This window comes from Eumetopias jubatus, unplaced genomic scaffold (genome assembly GCF_037043125.1).
Source record: "Eumetopias jubatus isolate StellerSeaLion01/CBP00866 unplaced genomic scaffold, mEumJub1_p1.0 scaffold_13, whole genome shotgun sequence".
Taxonomy (NCBI): Eukaryota; Metazoa; Chordata; class Mammalia; order Carnivora; family Otariidae; genus Eumetopias; species Eumetopias jubatus.
The window spans coordinates 112523155-112537545 of NW_028274819.1; the positions used below are offsets into that span (position 1 = coordinate 112523155).

Below are 14391 nucleotides of genomic sequence, written 5' to 3' on the forward strand. Positions count from 1 at the left end.
CATCTGAGGAAATTTCATATTTATCTTAAACTACGCAAAGTTAAGAGAGGGCTGGAAATTATGTCACAGAGATTACTTAGAAAGCTACTCATTCTTTTTGAAGCACAGAGCCAGGTGACATTTTAGACAGCAAATTACATGAGCTAAATACTCACTTCTATTATAAAAACATAATTTTCCCTTAAAGCTTTATTTATTCTCTGTCACCCACTAACTGCAAAAGTTTAAACTCCAGGTCTTCACCAGCAAAACAGAAGAGCCAATTTGCTTAATACATGAAATTTTATATAATTATTGAAACTGTGACACATAAAATGTCAAGATTTCTAATACCTGATAAGAAGAGATGGTTTTAGTAAACCTGAGAAATTAATTATACCATAGTTTGCTAATGAATTAACATAAAGTGGTCTGAGTGCAGCAGAGTTGTACCCACGGACTACAGAATCCCGTGGAAAGACTGAATTTACCTTTCACTCGAAAATATTGGTAACATGAAAATGAGGGTCCCTTCAGCCGTAGATAGGATGGCATGGCCCTAGACAGCCTAGCCCAAAACCATATCCTTCCTATTGCATCCAAAATACAACATGAGAATATCACTTTTCTAATCTCATAGCATATTTCTAAGAAGTCCCCATGAATTACTATCTGTGTGTGTGTAAATGCGTATTTGAGCTTACATGAACTCATGTTAATTTATTAGCAAGAAATAGCAAACTGGAAAAAAGGAATGAAGGACAGGCATTCTTTTTGTTTTATTTAGCTTTGGCGGGCAAACGAGGAAAGCTGTCTACACTGAAGGACAGACAAATTGTACTGACAACAGCAGAGGTCTGTGAGCAGGCAAACAGAATGAGCAAGCCTGGATTCAGAGAGTACCCGACAGAGAAGAGAAACCTCAAACACAAACATTACACACCCATATTAATGGCATATCATTACCTAAATCATCTCAGCTCAAACTCACAGGTCATTAATCCCTTCTCCATTCCTCATCCCTCATCTTCCCCAAAGATAAGACTTCATAATACCTCAAGGTATTTGACAATATTTCATAGTATTTCCTCCTCCCCATTTTGAGTACCAACAACTTAATTCAGTTAATTATTGCGGTCTTCTGGGTAATGACAGACTAACCTCTCTTCCTCCATGATCTATTTCTTCCACCATACAACTCATAAATTCCAGATTAACATCCCTCATGTACAGGTACTGACAACAGTTTTGTCTAGAAATCTTCAATAGCTAACCACTCTAATATGAAGGAAATCCAAATTCCCTATCTTAGAATGGAAAACTCTCCCAAATCTGTTCCCTAATTACCCCTTTTCAGGAACATCCCCTCTAGTTCCTAATAAAACATTTATTCATCAAATTCTCAATTAACCAAATTCTTATTTTCAGCATATAAATCCCTCTCCTGGAAATCTCTGCTTGAACCTTCAATTCTCATTTCTCGCTGTCAAAATTCTAGTTCAAGGGGCGCCTGGGTGGCTCAGTCAGTGAGCGTCTGCCTTCGGCTCAGGTCACGATCCCAGGGTCCTGGGCTCGAGCCCCACATCGGGCTCCCTGCTCCGCGGGAAGCCTGCTTCTCCCTCTCCCACTCCCCCTGCTGGTGTTCCCTCTCTCACTGTGTCTCTCTCTGTCAAATAAATAAATAAAATCTTAAAAAAAAATAAAAAAATAAAATGGATTGAACAGACTATCCCACCTGGTCCTAATAATAACAATTAATAGTAACTAACATGATGGGAGAGCTACCTTCTTGAGCAGCTGGGTAGGACGTGCCCCGCAGAGGGCCTCCTGCACAGTTAAGGGCAACACCCAGATGCAGCACCGTGTTGGGGGACTGCCAGGGCATATACCGAAAGGAAGCAGAGCAACACAAAACCGGAGTCAGATGTGTGAGCCACGTGCCAAGTCTGTGTACAAGCCTGTCCCCCAGTCTACTCTGTCCAGCTAGGTCCCAGCCAGCAGAACCTCCAGAGAAAACTTTCTTTAGTCTCAGCAACGTCCAACTCTGATGATACTCAAGTGCCATAGCTGAGCTTTAAAAGAGGTAAGAAAGTGACCGGACTTCGACACCACCAAGGGAGGAGTACCCTTCCCGTCTCGTGGCGGAAACTGCTACGGTACATAAATACGACTCTAACTTCCAATACCTTGGAAGTCGCTCTGCTTCTTTCCCTTTTATTTTCAGTGCTTTAAAATTTCTCTCCCAATCATGGACAGTAGAAAGATGCTTTTCCACTAGAGCTTCCATATCAACTTGCCCAATTACGATCCATTCCTATTTAAAGAATGAAAAACATTACTAGTAAAGAAACAGTACTAATGTATTAACATTTAAAAGCTTAGGGTCCAACTATTAACACTGTTAAAAACGGACAAATGTAAGGTATTCATGTAAATTTTAACTTAAGTATGCAAATAAAGCCATTACTGCAGAGCCTAAAGAATGAACAGAGGAAAAAAACTATTTAATATAAAAAAGTACTGTCATCATAAAACTTTTCTTAAGAGATCGCAAAAACCGTTTTTTTAAGATTCTCTTCTCAAATCTGACTCAGTTTGGCAAAGGCAACACTCCAAATCTGAAAGTATCCAGATCCAGTCAATTCTAGAAACCTAAACTACAGAAGAAGCATCACAAAGGCAGTTAAGAAACTGGCTGAATTCTCAGTCATCCATCTCCGGAGCAACACAAACGGTGAATGACCAAGGAATGCAGCTGGGGAGTATCCCTGGAGGGCTGGTAGGATTCACTCAAACAACAGTCAAAAGTTACATCATCTTAATGACGTTGCTTTACTCCAAGCTTTGCTCCCCAACCAAAGAAAAGGATATATTTTCCTAAGAGGAATTAAAATTGACATGACAGAATCCTGTCCCATTCCATGTTGATGCAACAACTAGTTTCTCAATTTTCAAATAGTCAAAGACAAAAAAAATCTTAGTATAACTTTTTTCTCATCTATGGTATAAATGTAGGTTGTGTAAGAATCCTCAACTCTTGACTCTCTCTGCCTTGCCATATTTTTATATTATGACACACAAGATAAGCTGTAGATTGCACACTTAGTACTAATTCAACCAACCAGATGAAATGTTATAATAACAGAAAATTACATGTTCCATACCTTATGTTGCTGTAAAACAGCTGATAATCTCCTAAATAGATCTTCAGCTTTGCTGAAAATAGTCAAAAATCCACTTGCATTTCTATCAATCATAACAGAAAAAATAGACTCATCGCCGGCCTCACCCACTCCCTTAAACTGATTGGGAATGCCGATGAACCTCTTCATTTCTCTGTAATATTTAGCCCGGATTTCTTCAAAAGGAGGCCTGAACTGTAACCGTCCCTGTCTAAAAACAAGTAAATAACTTTAAAGTGGAGGTGTCAGAAAACCGCAGGCTGTGCATGAACCCAGGCCTCCCCTCTTACTTGTAGGTCAGGTCCACGCTGATCTCCGGCAGGTTCTCACTGAGGGCCTCCAGGCCCATCTGGTACTGATGCTCCAGAGCTTTGTACAGCTGGTGGTTCCAGTGCTGCTTCCAAGCACACATGTCACTCGCCTGGAACCCCTGACACGGGTTAGTCACAGCTTTTACTTAAAAACCAGGTAGTAGAAGGCGGTTTCCATTTAAAGTTTATATCACAAAATAAAATTATGAGCAAAAACCAAAACCAAACCCCTCATTCTCAACGTCTTCCAGCACGCAACTCCGTGGCTGCTACGTGTGGCGGAGCAGCTCACAGATCAGACATGGACGTCTCTAGGCTCCTCGACACTACACTAAAGCTCGGCAAAACTTGAAACATCGAATTAATGCCAAATGGATTTTACATGTGGACTGTATTTTATGATGCTAAAAAAAATACAGTAACAGAAGCTGGTTTATTTTATGAACTTGGTCCTCTTTCTAAAATTCCCATCAAGTACAGCTCTTCTCTTCCCTTTCCACTCCCTAAATACTCCATTGCACATTTTTAAGAAAATGATAAATTTAAAATATAAGGATGCTCAGGACAGTTTATACACTCTTTTGCATCCACATAACCATAAATAACTTGATCCTAATACTTTTTGTTTTTTCTTCAAGATCTGAGGAACTGAGAAATGCACGTACTTGTGCGGGACACCAAACTCATACTCAGCTAAGATCCCAGTACCACCGACCATGCAGCGGGCCCTGTGCTAACCACTCTCATATACATCATCTCCTATCAAGATGTGCACAGAACTGAAATTTTACCCAAAAAAAGGGAAAACATACTGAAAGAGCTATTTCAATTATCAGGCTTCTGCCTAAACTCAGCTTTGTGTTCTATGGATGTCACGATCACCTAAAAGCAAACTAAGGAATGATAAAATTTAAGCACCAAGTCAGAGAAAATACAGAGTCTGCACTGAGAAATTTGACATTTCATAAGACACATGGAAACTCCTTTTTTATTTATTGCCAATTTGTGGTCTTTGCATGTAATTCAGCAGAATTCTAAATTAGGAATTCATTAAAGATTTTTCATCAATTTACAGATTCACATTCTGAAAAGGTGATATTCGAAGTGTAGACACCAAGTAAAGCATACTTCACCTGAGCTTCTACACTGGCTAAGCCAGTTCTCAATTCTTGTAATCCATCTTTCCAACGCTGTTGCTGCCGAAGCAGATCAATATTCATAAGAACTACCACCTGTTAAAAATTAAAGCATAATAGTCTCAAATTATCCCTGGAAAAACAGTAACTTTTCAGTGGAAAAACCTGACAGACAGCACCTTAACCAAGTGATCAAATTAACTCAACCTATAATAAGACACACGAAGACCTGACTGACGCCCCCACAAAGACAAAACAGCAACACCATTGGATTTCTGTCAAAACTGCATCACCCCAATCTGATGAGAAAACATGGAGAGGCAGTCCATAAACAACTACCAATATCAAGGTCATGAAACAAAGGAAAGCCTGAGGAGGAGGGGCCTCCAGAGCATCCGGGACTCAATGCAAGGTAGGATCCTGAAAAGGACATGGGCGTGGAAGCTGGAAAATTCAAAGCTGTCTTCCCCAGTTTTGATAAACGCACTATGGTGATACAAGCTGCTAACAACAGAGGAAGTCGAATGGTAAGTGTGAACTTTATACTATTTCTGCAACTTTAAGTCTTTTAGGTAATTAGACTTCCAAATAAAAAGTATTTAAGATCATATCCCAATTGTCACTTAAATAATACTAGTCAGAGCCTATCCAACACTATAAAACATACCTTCTCACAAAATGTAGTGTGCCATTTTCTCAGTTTTCTATTTTCAGTGGCAAGTCGCTGAGCAGCATTTTGGAGTTTTTGGATGTAGCCTTCTAATTCTTTAGGATTATCCCAAGTAATCTGTGACTTTCCCCCACTTCCTGCTTTTGAATTCTAAAGTACAACAAACATCATTTAGCATTTAAATGCATTTCTCTTTTCCTAAAGACTCCACAGACATCTTAAGTCCAGTTATCCCTAACACTGATCTGCAAGAAAAAAAGCATATAGTAATTTTTCCTTTTTTAAATGGTAAGGCAGTCTAGCAAAATTGAATAGCTCCATCCTTTCCAAGTTCTCCTCTTATAGCGAAACAACCCTAGATGACACTACACACACACACACACAGAAGGAGCCGAGGAAGACAGACAACCTGGAGGCCTGGGGAACTGAGCAAACACAGTCGCACGCTTCTTTACTGTCTCCCAAATATGCAGGACGGGCCAGGGGACAAGCCTCCACCCTGGAGCTACCTCCAGGAATGAACGAACACACACACACACACACACACACACACACACACACACACACACACACACAGCTCCAGAAGAAGCCTGTTCCCTCTAGCCAGTGGACTAGGAAAACAGTGGCCTAACAAAAGAAAACATTTTTAGCAAACCTGCCCTACTCTGGCCAAACATGGATAGAAAAACCACCGCTCTGCAGAGAGCCAACCTTCCATCCATCCCTTGTCCAAAGCAGGCCGTGCTCCAAGTCCCCCGCCAAGGTAACGCTGGTGGGGCTGAAGAGCCAGTGGGGCCTCCCCTCGCCACCCCCACTCTGCTGCAACAGAGCCGCGAGCTAGCCCCATGCTTCCTCGCAGCCATATTTACAGGGCTCAGGAAGGAACTGAGGGGCGACAAGGCACTGCGAGCTGCCGGCGAGGCCAGAGGGGACACTGAGCTCCTGCTCCCGTCGTCAGAGGCAGCGCAAGGCCATGCTTCACCATCATCGGCATGGTATCTGCAGGGCCCAGCAGAACACCGAGCACACACGCTCACCCAGTCCTCATGCTACAGTTCACTTTTTCAGAGAGAAACAATGTGCTACACAGAAGGGACCACCAACTCAACCCGCAGTGAATCCCCAGCTAAGACCACGCAGCCAGGAACACATGGAACCACATTCTTCAAGTGCCGAAGGACCTGCCAACCATGAATTTTGTACCTGGTAAAACATCCTTCAGGAAAGAGGGGGAATAAAAACATTCTCAGAAAAGGAAAACCAGGAGAATTTGTCTCCAGCAAACCTGCTCTTAAAGCCTGGCCAAAGGTGGTCCTCTCAGAACTTCAAAAAGCAAAGGAAAACACGGGGATGAGGAAAATAAACTGTCCTTCTTCTCGTGAATTTCTTAAATCCTATTTGATGATTGAAGCAAAAACTACAACCCCATGTGAGTGTAGAGGATACTACACACTTAGGACAAATACTAAAAACTAGGGCTGGATGCAGGAGACCCTCAATCAATAGCTGAAAAATGAATGAAACTAACAAGGATAATAAATCCAACAGAATCCTCTGTGGAACAGCTGAAAAAGCATTTGCCTAGTAATTACCACACACGACTTCCTGCTGTATTACTAGAGACTATGAAGTTAGTTAAACTAGAGGCCCTGCTCTCCAATCCAGTGAGCGGCCAGGGGATCAGAAAGAACCTCCATGTTCTTTGTCCTTCTTAGTTTCTATCTACTCTTCAGTCTCATTTAACAGATGCTAAATGCAATTATTTACTTCTCACAACCCAATTTCTCATAGAAATATCAACAGATGCTACTTTGAATATACTGATTAGAGAAGAAAAAGTTCTAAAGGTATATAATTAAACATTATCTATTAGGTGAAAAATAAAATCTTACCCCATTTCCAAAAGTACACTTGTAAATACGCCCAGAAAAAAAGTTTAAAGGATATATACCAGACTATTAACAATGGCCATCCCTTGGTGGTACAATTTTAAAACATTTTTTTTTTCTGTCAGTGTTTTTTTTTTTTTTTACTTTCCATTATAAAGTCATATTGAGCTTTGGCAATAAAAACATGTTTTTAATAAAATTTATGAGTTATGTGCCTTGTAGTAAATGTTCAGCCTGAGATCTAGTGTGCGGAACAAAGTCAGCGGAGCAGGTCTGCACGCTCTCCCTCCAAAGGCCTGCTTCCAAGACAGACCCTCAGCTGGCACCTAGGAGCACACCCCCCAGCCCTGCTCACGTTTACCACCGGCTCACTGCACCGAAACAACATGGTTTACACTGAACACCATGTTGAGATCCCCTCTTGGGAACCTGGAATTTTAGCACATGTTAGGTAGAAGATGCCTCCATGTCTAGTTCCCAGTAAACGCCTGGGCACTGAGTCGCTAATGGTCTTCCCAGGAAGACACCACTTCACACTTATTCCAGCTTGTTGCTGGGGGGGGGGGGGGGGGTTGGAGGAGGGGTGGTGAAGAATGCCCTGTGTGACTCCACTGGGAGGGACTCTTGAGAGCTTGCGCCTGGTTTCCCCGGGACCTCACCCTCAGGTACCTTTCCCTGAGCTGACTATGCGCTGCATCCTCTTGCTGGGACAGATAATAAATTAGCTGTGGGGGCAACTATACCCTGAGTCCTATCAGTCCTCCTAGAAAATCACAGAACCTGCGGGTAGTCTTAAGGAAGATCACAACTAGCAATCCACTTTAAATAAAACAAGAAGAAAAGGGTATATTCCTCTTCTACTTATTTTTTTTAAAATTTTATGTTTAAGACTAAAAATGTAGATTTCAAAAAGCCACCAGTCACATAGTAACAGTTTAAAAACTATTGTAGGTTTTTCTAATGCCGAATGGGTTAGATACACCACACAGACAAAAAAATGAATATCAAATTATAAAATCAGGAGATGATGGAAAAGCACTTAAGACTCTGGTATATAAGGACCTCACACTTCAGTGAATAAGTAAATATAATAGCACAACAACTGTATACTATAAATATGAAATCAAACGATCAAACTCAGCACCTACAATGTGAAACACTGTAACCATTTAAATCTACAGTTGGAAAAACGTTACCTGTTAAGAGTGAAGGAAGTCATTGGGAAACAAAACAAAGCCTTAGATCAATGTTAAGTGGAAGGGTATACTAAAAAACCAAAAAAAGGAGCACCTCACATGTAAATTCTAATTCTAACAACAAAGTCCATTTACCTTAATTATCTGTTCAAATGCTAACGCAGACTGTAGCATCATTGGTCTCTGACTTTGAATCATTTGTTGATCAATAGAATTGTAAAAATGTGCCACCTACAAAGTAAAAGTCCAATTAGCAATAATCAATAATAAATAACACTTAATTTTTCATTTGTTTTCATTTTTAATTGAGTGGAAATATTAACTCTTCTCATGCTAAGATTAAAAAAATATTTTTCATCTCTAATATAGCATTATGCATGTAATTAATATATGCAGTCAACAATTATGTGTTGAGTTCCTATAATTTGCCAAATCATGTCCCGGGGCTGATTAAACAAAGACCATAAAACCCAGTCCCTGCAATCAAGAAGTTCACAATATCAAGGGAAATACAGAGGAAACCAGTAAAGCATGCTAAAAACTGAACCCTTCATTCTTACAACTCTCCAAACCTGCTCCTTCCTTTCTCAGTACATAACACGTAATTTATTTATTTCTCAGACCAAAACAACTTTGAGTCGTCCTTCACTTTTCTTTCACATCCCACATCAATGGTGTCTACTGACTACACTCTTAAACATGTATTAAACCCAGCCATGTCGTCCGCCTCCATGGGTCCCACACCAGTCCAAGCAGCCTCGTCTCTTGACAAGACCAGTGCCTGTTTCCAGTCATGGCTTCCTACTGTCTTCTCAAAGCATTCAAAGAAGCCAGAATGGTCCTTCCTTAAACAGAAATCATACCATACCTGTGCCCACTCAAAAACTTCCAATGACTCCCCAGTGCATTTGAGAATAAAATCCAAAATCCCAAAACTGTTACCTAAAATCTCCCAATGGCTTCCCAATACAGTCAGGAATAAAATCCAAATCCAAGACCCACGGCCCTCCCCCAGCACCAACATCTCACATCGACTGGCCGTCAGCCACACCACAAACCTTCAGTGCAGGGCAGCCATGCGGGCCTCCCTGCTGCGTCTCTAAGCCACCGAGTCTTGCCTCAGGAACTCGGCATGGCATCTGCTCCCTGCACACACGTCTTCCCCCAGACGCCTGTGTGGTTCTGCTGCCACTCTGTCGCTCCTCTTCTCGATGTTATAGCCTTCCCCAGGGCCTACCCTGACCACTCTGTATCTTCCCTGTGTTTTCTTTTTCTTCAGAGTACTCACCACTACCTAAAACTACCTCCCTGTGTGTTTGCCACCTCCCAAATTAGAATGACAGCTTCAGGAACAGTGTCTAGCAAGAGAAGGCGCTCAGTGTTACGTGAATTAATCAGTGAATCAAAGAACAGAAGTAGCTACAAGGTACCGTGATGAACAAAAGAGACCACTGTCAACTCTGTCAGAGGAAAAGGAGAAGTTCAGGGAAGTGGATCAAGTGGACACCATGGCGTGAGTCTAAGGAGTTTACAAAGACCGTCTTTTAATCTTTGTATCTTTGTAATCTTTGTAATCTCACAAAATTCTTAGCCCAGAGTATGTGCTTAAAAAATATGTCCTCATGGGGGCGCCTGGGTGTCTCAGTCGGCTTAGCATCCCACTCTTCATTCCAGCTCAAGTCACAGTCTCAGGGTCGTGAGATCGAGCTCCGCAGCAGGCTCAGGTGCTGGGTGTGGAGCCTAATTCAGATCCTCCCTCTCCCTCTCCCTCTGCCCCTCCCACCCATCTCTCTCTCGCTCAGGAAAAAAAAAAAAAATCCTAACTGATTTTATAGAGTCCTCTTCTTTCCACTAGTACATATGAAAATCTGCTTATTTGGTGGAGAACATCCACTGTACTATTTTGCAGCACAACAGTAGTCCAAGAAGAAGCCTAATCAGAAAAACTAGAAGCAAAAGAATACATACCCTTACAGCAATCTGGCCGCACTACAATCTAACCAACTCCTACTTCGCCCTCCCTACGCCAGCTGCATACCTGCTCATCAGTAAAGGTTTACGTAAATAGATTTCCCTGGGGAAAGACAAATACTATATGGTCATTCCTTCACCGTTTGAGTTCCTGTTGCATCACACTAAATACAGAGGATACAAAAGTGAGCCTCTCTGCTTTTAAGGATGCAGTCCCTCTATGTGAAATGCTCACCCACCCTCCCCTTTGTGCTCCTGAGACAATATACATATACCCTTCCAGTCTCACACCAAACAGCATTCCCCTGGAAGGATTTAGCTGATACTCCCTCTACCCTCACCCAGCAAATAACTGAAAATTCCCACCTCTATGCTTTCATAGCACTTACAAAAATCTCTAATAAAATACTCACAATAAATTAAATATTTTACCAATTTTTCAAATATCTGTCACCAGTATGTAACTATAATGGAATAAATATGGGCTTTGGGGTCAGATTTGGTATCAAACCCTAGCTACATAACTTATTAGCTGTGTGGCATCAGAAAAGCTATGTTACGAATCTGATCCCCAATTAGATCACTGAAAAATAGGGGGTGGGGGGCTGAATGGAAATAACATAAATAATCTATCTTCCAGAAGCCCTGATATTTAATGAGAACTCAATGTTTACTTTGCTCTCGCTGCTAGACCAGTGGTTCTCAACCATGGCTGATTTGCACCTACGGGGACATTTGGCAACGACTGGAGATACTTCTGATTGTCAGGAGCAGACACGTGCTACTGGCCAGGGATGCTGCTAAACATCCTACAACGCACAGGACAGTCCCCAGGAAAAACTGGTCCAAAATGTCAACAGTGCCAAGGCGGAGAACCCCGTGCCAGAATATGATAGCAGTATATTCATGTTTATATCCCCACTACGCTGTGCTTGACAGTGCAGGTGCTCAAGGAATCTTTGCTGAAAGAATAAATGAGAGACCGAGATACACAAGACACTGCCCCTGCCTCTAAGATACTATTCCTGCTCACCACGATCTATTAATCAAGTGAAAAGAAAAGATGAAAAAAATCCAATACTCCATAAAGCGTTCAAGAGTGATGTGCACACTGCATACAGAATAGGGAACAATCAACTAAAGAAAGACACACAAGAAATGACTTATGAGTGGGGAATTAAAGGACGACTTTATTATTCTAATAAGAGGGGACAGAGATCTGTGCATGGAGACACATTCAGAGCGTAGGGAGTGGAAGCCATAGCTGGTTAGGTTCGTTAGAGCATGATTAAGAAGGGCCTTGTGTTCTGCCCTAAGGAGACAGACAATGTGGCCATAATAGTTGGTTCTAAATAGAAAAATGACATGATGGCAAAATGGTAAACAGCCAGACCCGTGAAATGGCGAAAAATAGTGACCAGCCCATCAGCCTGGTAATTCTCTAAGAATCTGCCCCTCGAAGGCAAGCAAAGGACAGAGGGCCCTTTGACTAGAAGGTCCCTGAAGATCCATGCATACAACACGAAAGAAAAAGGAAAAAAGGAGAAATAACAGTCTATTTTTCCAAATGCTTTTAGAATGAACAACAATAACAATCATATCACAAATTAATGAATTCCTATATAGATTTGCAAAGCAAATTTTGTAATGTAGTCATTTAGCAAACCTTAATTTCCAAAGACTTGTGCTATTCTGTTAGCCTAAAAAACTCAAAATTTAGAAGACGAACCCCTTAAAATATTGTAATGAACTCAGAACAGTCATATATTCAAAAATATAATGTCATACTTGTTTAAGAATAATTGCTTGCTTGCAGAATTTCTGTGCAATGTTTGCAACTTGCTGTATTTTGGCAGGAATAACAAAGCCAAGTGCAGAGAGCTGACGAACTTCTCTAAGAAGAATCACCAACCGATCTGAATAATGCACTCTTAATGATCCGTCATTAGGATCCAATTCCATAATTCGACCATTAGCCTCGATACTACAAGATAAAATAACTTTTTAAAATTCATGTTCTCACTCTTTTGACAGACGAAAAACGCAACAGTTTTTACAACTTTTCTGTAAATATAAAATTAACTCAAAGTAAAAAAAATTTTAATTATAGTTTTTAAGCAATCTTATTTTCACATAGTATCACACAATTCAGATCTTGGTAATAAACTGCAATATCCAAAATACACCATCACATTAATATTTCAACCAAGCAGTTTTTGAAATCAGTAAAATCAATCTCTTAGCCTTCCACTCAGACTCAAAACTGGCATCATATTCACCATAAAGAGAAAAGGTTTCGGTTCATTTTCCAAAGGGTACCTTAGGTATTTCTTGAGTCAGCCTACTTGGTTATTTAATGTGTTTATTAAAGGATCAATGATAAAGAACATCAAAATGGTAGGAGGAGATATATTCAAATGTTTCATTCCTCTACTTTTGTTTCTCTAAGAGCTGTCCTTCGTGTTTCTTGTAAATGTTACAATAGCAATTTTTAAATCAGGGCACTCGAGTCAGCATGATTGTGAAAATACTGAGCTAAATTAATCAAGAAGTGGGGCGCCTGGGTGGCTCAGTCGTTAGGCGTCTGCCTTCGGCTCAGGTCACGATCCCGGGGTCCTGGGATCGAGCCCCGCATTGGGCTCCCTGCTCCGCGGGAAGCCTGCTTCTCCCTCTCCCTCTCCCCCTCCCCCTGCTTGTGTTCCCTCTCTCGCTGTTTCTCTCTCTGTCAAATAAATAAAATCTTTTTTAAAAAATTAATTAATTAATTAATTAATCAGTCAAGAGTATTATAGTTTCATGACTTCCCTTTCAGGATCATGTTTACATAATGCTTATTCCTTCAAATCACTTTCACAATTAAGAAAACGTAGGTCTTAGAAAGTAAGCTCCTGAAAAGCAAAGAACAAAACTATCCCACCCATCTATCAACACATATAATAAAGCAGAATAAAAAATAGGTACTTCAAAGTGGCTTAGAATAATGATGTAGCCTCAACGTTCCTATAACAGAACAGATAGCCTGTCAGAAAAAAATTTTTTTAAAGATTTTATTTATTTATTTGAGAGAGAGAATGAGAGAGAGAGAGTGCGCGAGCGAGCATGAGAGGGGGTTGGGTCAGAGGGAGAAGCAGACTCCCTGCAGAAAATTTTAATGGTGATTTTCTTTGCCTTTATTTGAAACTAATCTTCAAAACTACTTTCTACATACCAGCATATCCTGAAATATATTTTAAAACATGCTGATTCTATGGAACAATAAAGGGTTTTGCCCAGGAAAAAAAAGCAGGAGTCCAAGTATTTCATTGCCAACTGGGAAACACTGGGTTGAACAGCATTCAACAGACTTCTTTAGAGAAGGTCTCAATCCCTTGGCATGCTGTCACAGAGTGGATCTCCACCAGAGCTGCAGTGATAGAAGTGTCAACATTTCCCAAAATTAGTTGACTAAAGAACTCTTCTTTTAGGTCTGGCGTATCTATCATATTTTAGGTTGACAGTAGGAGGGGAAAGAGTTCAATGGCATAAGGTTAGAATCATTACACCCCAGCACGTTTCGGTTCTTCTCTTCTTCCTCCACATCCAAAATGCAAGGTAAGGGAAAAAAACTATTTATTCAGTTTAAGAAGCTACCCCTTAAGGCCTAATTATTCTTTGTAGCAGTATAGGCAAAATAAACAGAATTTCATATTATGGACAAAGCAACAAAAGTTACTTTTTTGAAAAGTAACAAGTTTCTAAAAACTACAACATGACTAGTTTCTGAAAATACAGTAATATACTAAGGAAAGTTTACCTGACCAAAGAAACAATGGTTTTTCCAGATCATCCATTTTAAATGTGCATTAAAATAATTAGGTTAACCAATTAAATTAGGTTCAATATCGCTCAGTGTTTAGCAAACCCTTACCCTACGGTGGGCACCAAAGTAGTATTTCATGAAGAGATTACTTCCCACCTCAAGGAACTTAAAATAATGAAATTTTATAGCTTACAGTGTGTGTGTATCCCTGTAAATAATATTAATGTAAAAAGGTAGAAAAACATATATGAATACCAA

The 14391-nt window shown here is 40.5% G+C and overlaps 1 protein-coding gene across 1 annotated transcript in view; it reads right to left on the reverse strand.

Moving 5' to 3' along the window:
* DYNC2H1 (dynein cytoplasmic 2 heavy chain 1) overlaps positions 1 to 14391 on the reverse strand; it is a 318727-nt gene that overhangs the window by 286177 nt on the left and 18159 nt on the right. Inside the window, exons 12-18 of the mRNA XM_028105952.2 lie at positions 12123 to 12318; positions 8499 to 8594; positions 5276 to 5428; positions 4606 to 4704; positions 3452 to 3591; positions 3144 to 3372; positions 2166 to 2293 (exon numbers count right to left, since the gene is read on the reverse strand). Coding sequence (XP_027961753.2) covers positions 2166 to 2293; positions 3144 to 3372; positions 3452 to 3591; positions 4606 to 4704; positions 5276 to 5428; positions 8499 to 8594; positions 12123 to 12318 — 1041 coding nt within the window. The remainder of the gene's footprint in view (positions 1 to 2165; positions 2294 to 3143; positions 3373 to 3451; positions 3592 to 4605; positions 4705 to 5275; positions 5429 to 8498; positions 8595 to 12122; positions 12319 to 14391) is intronic.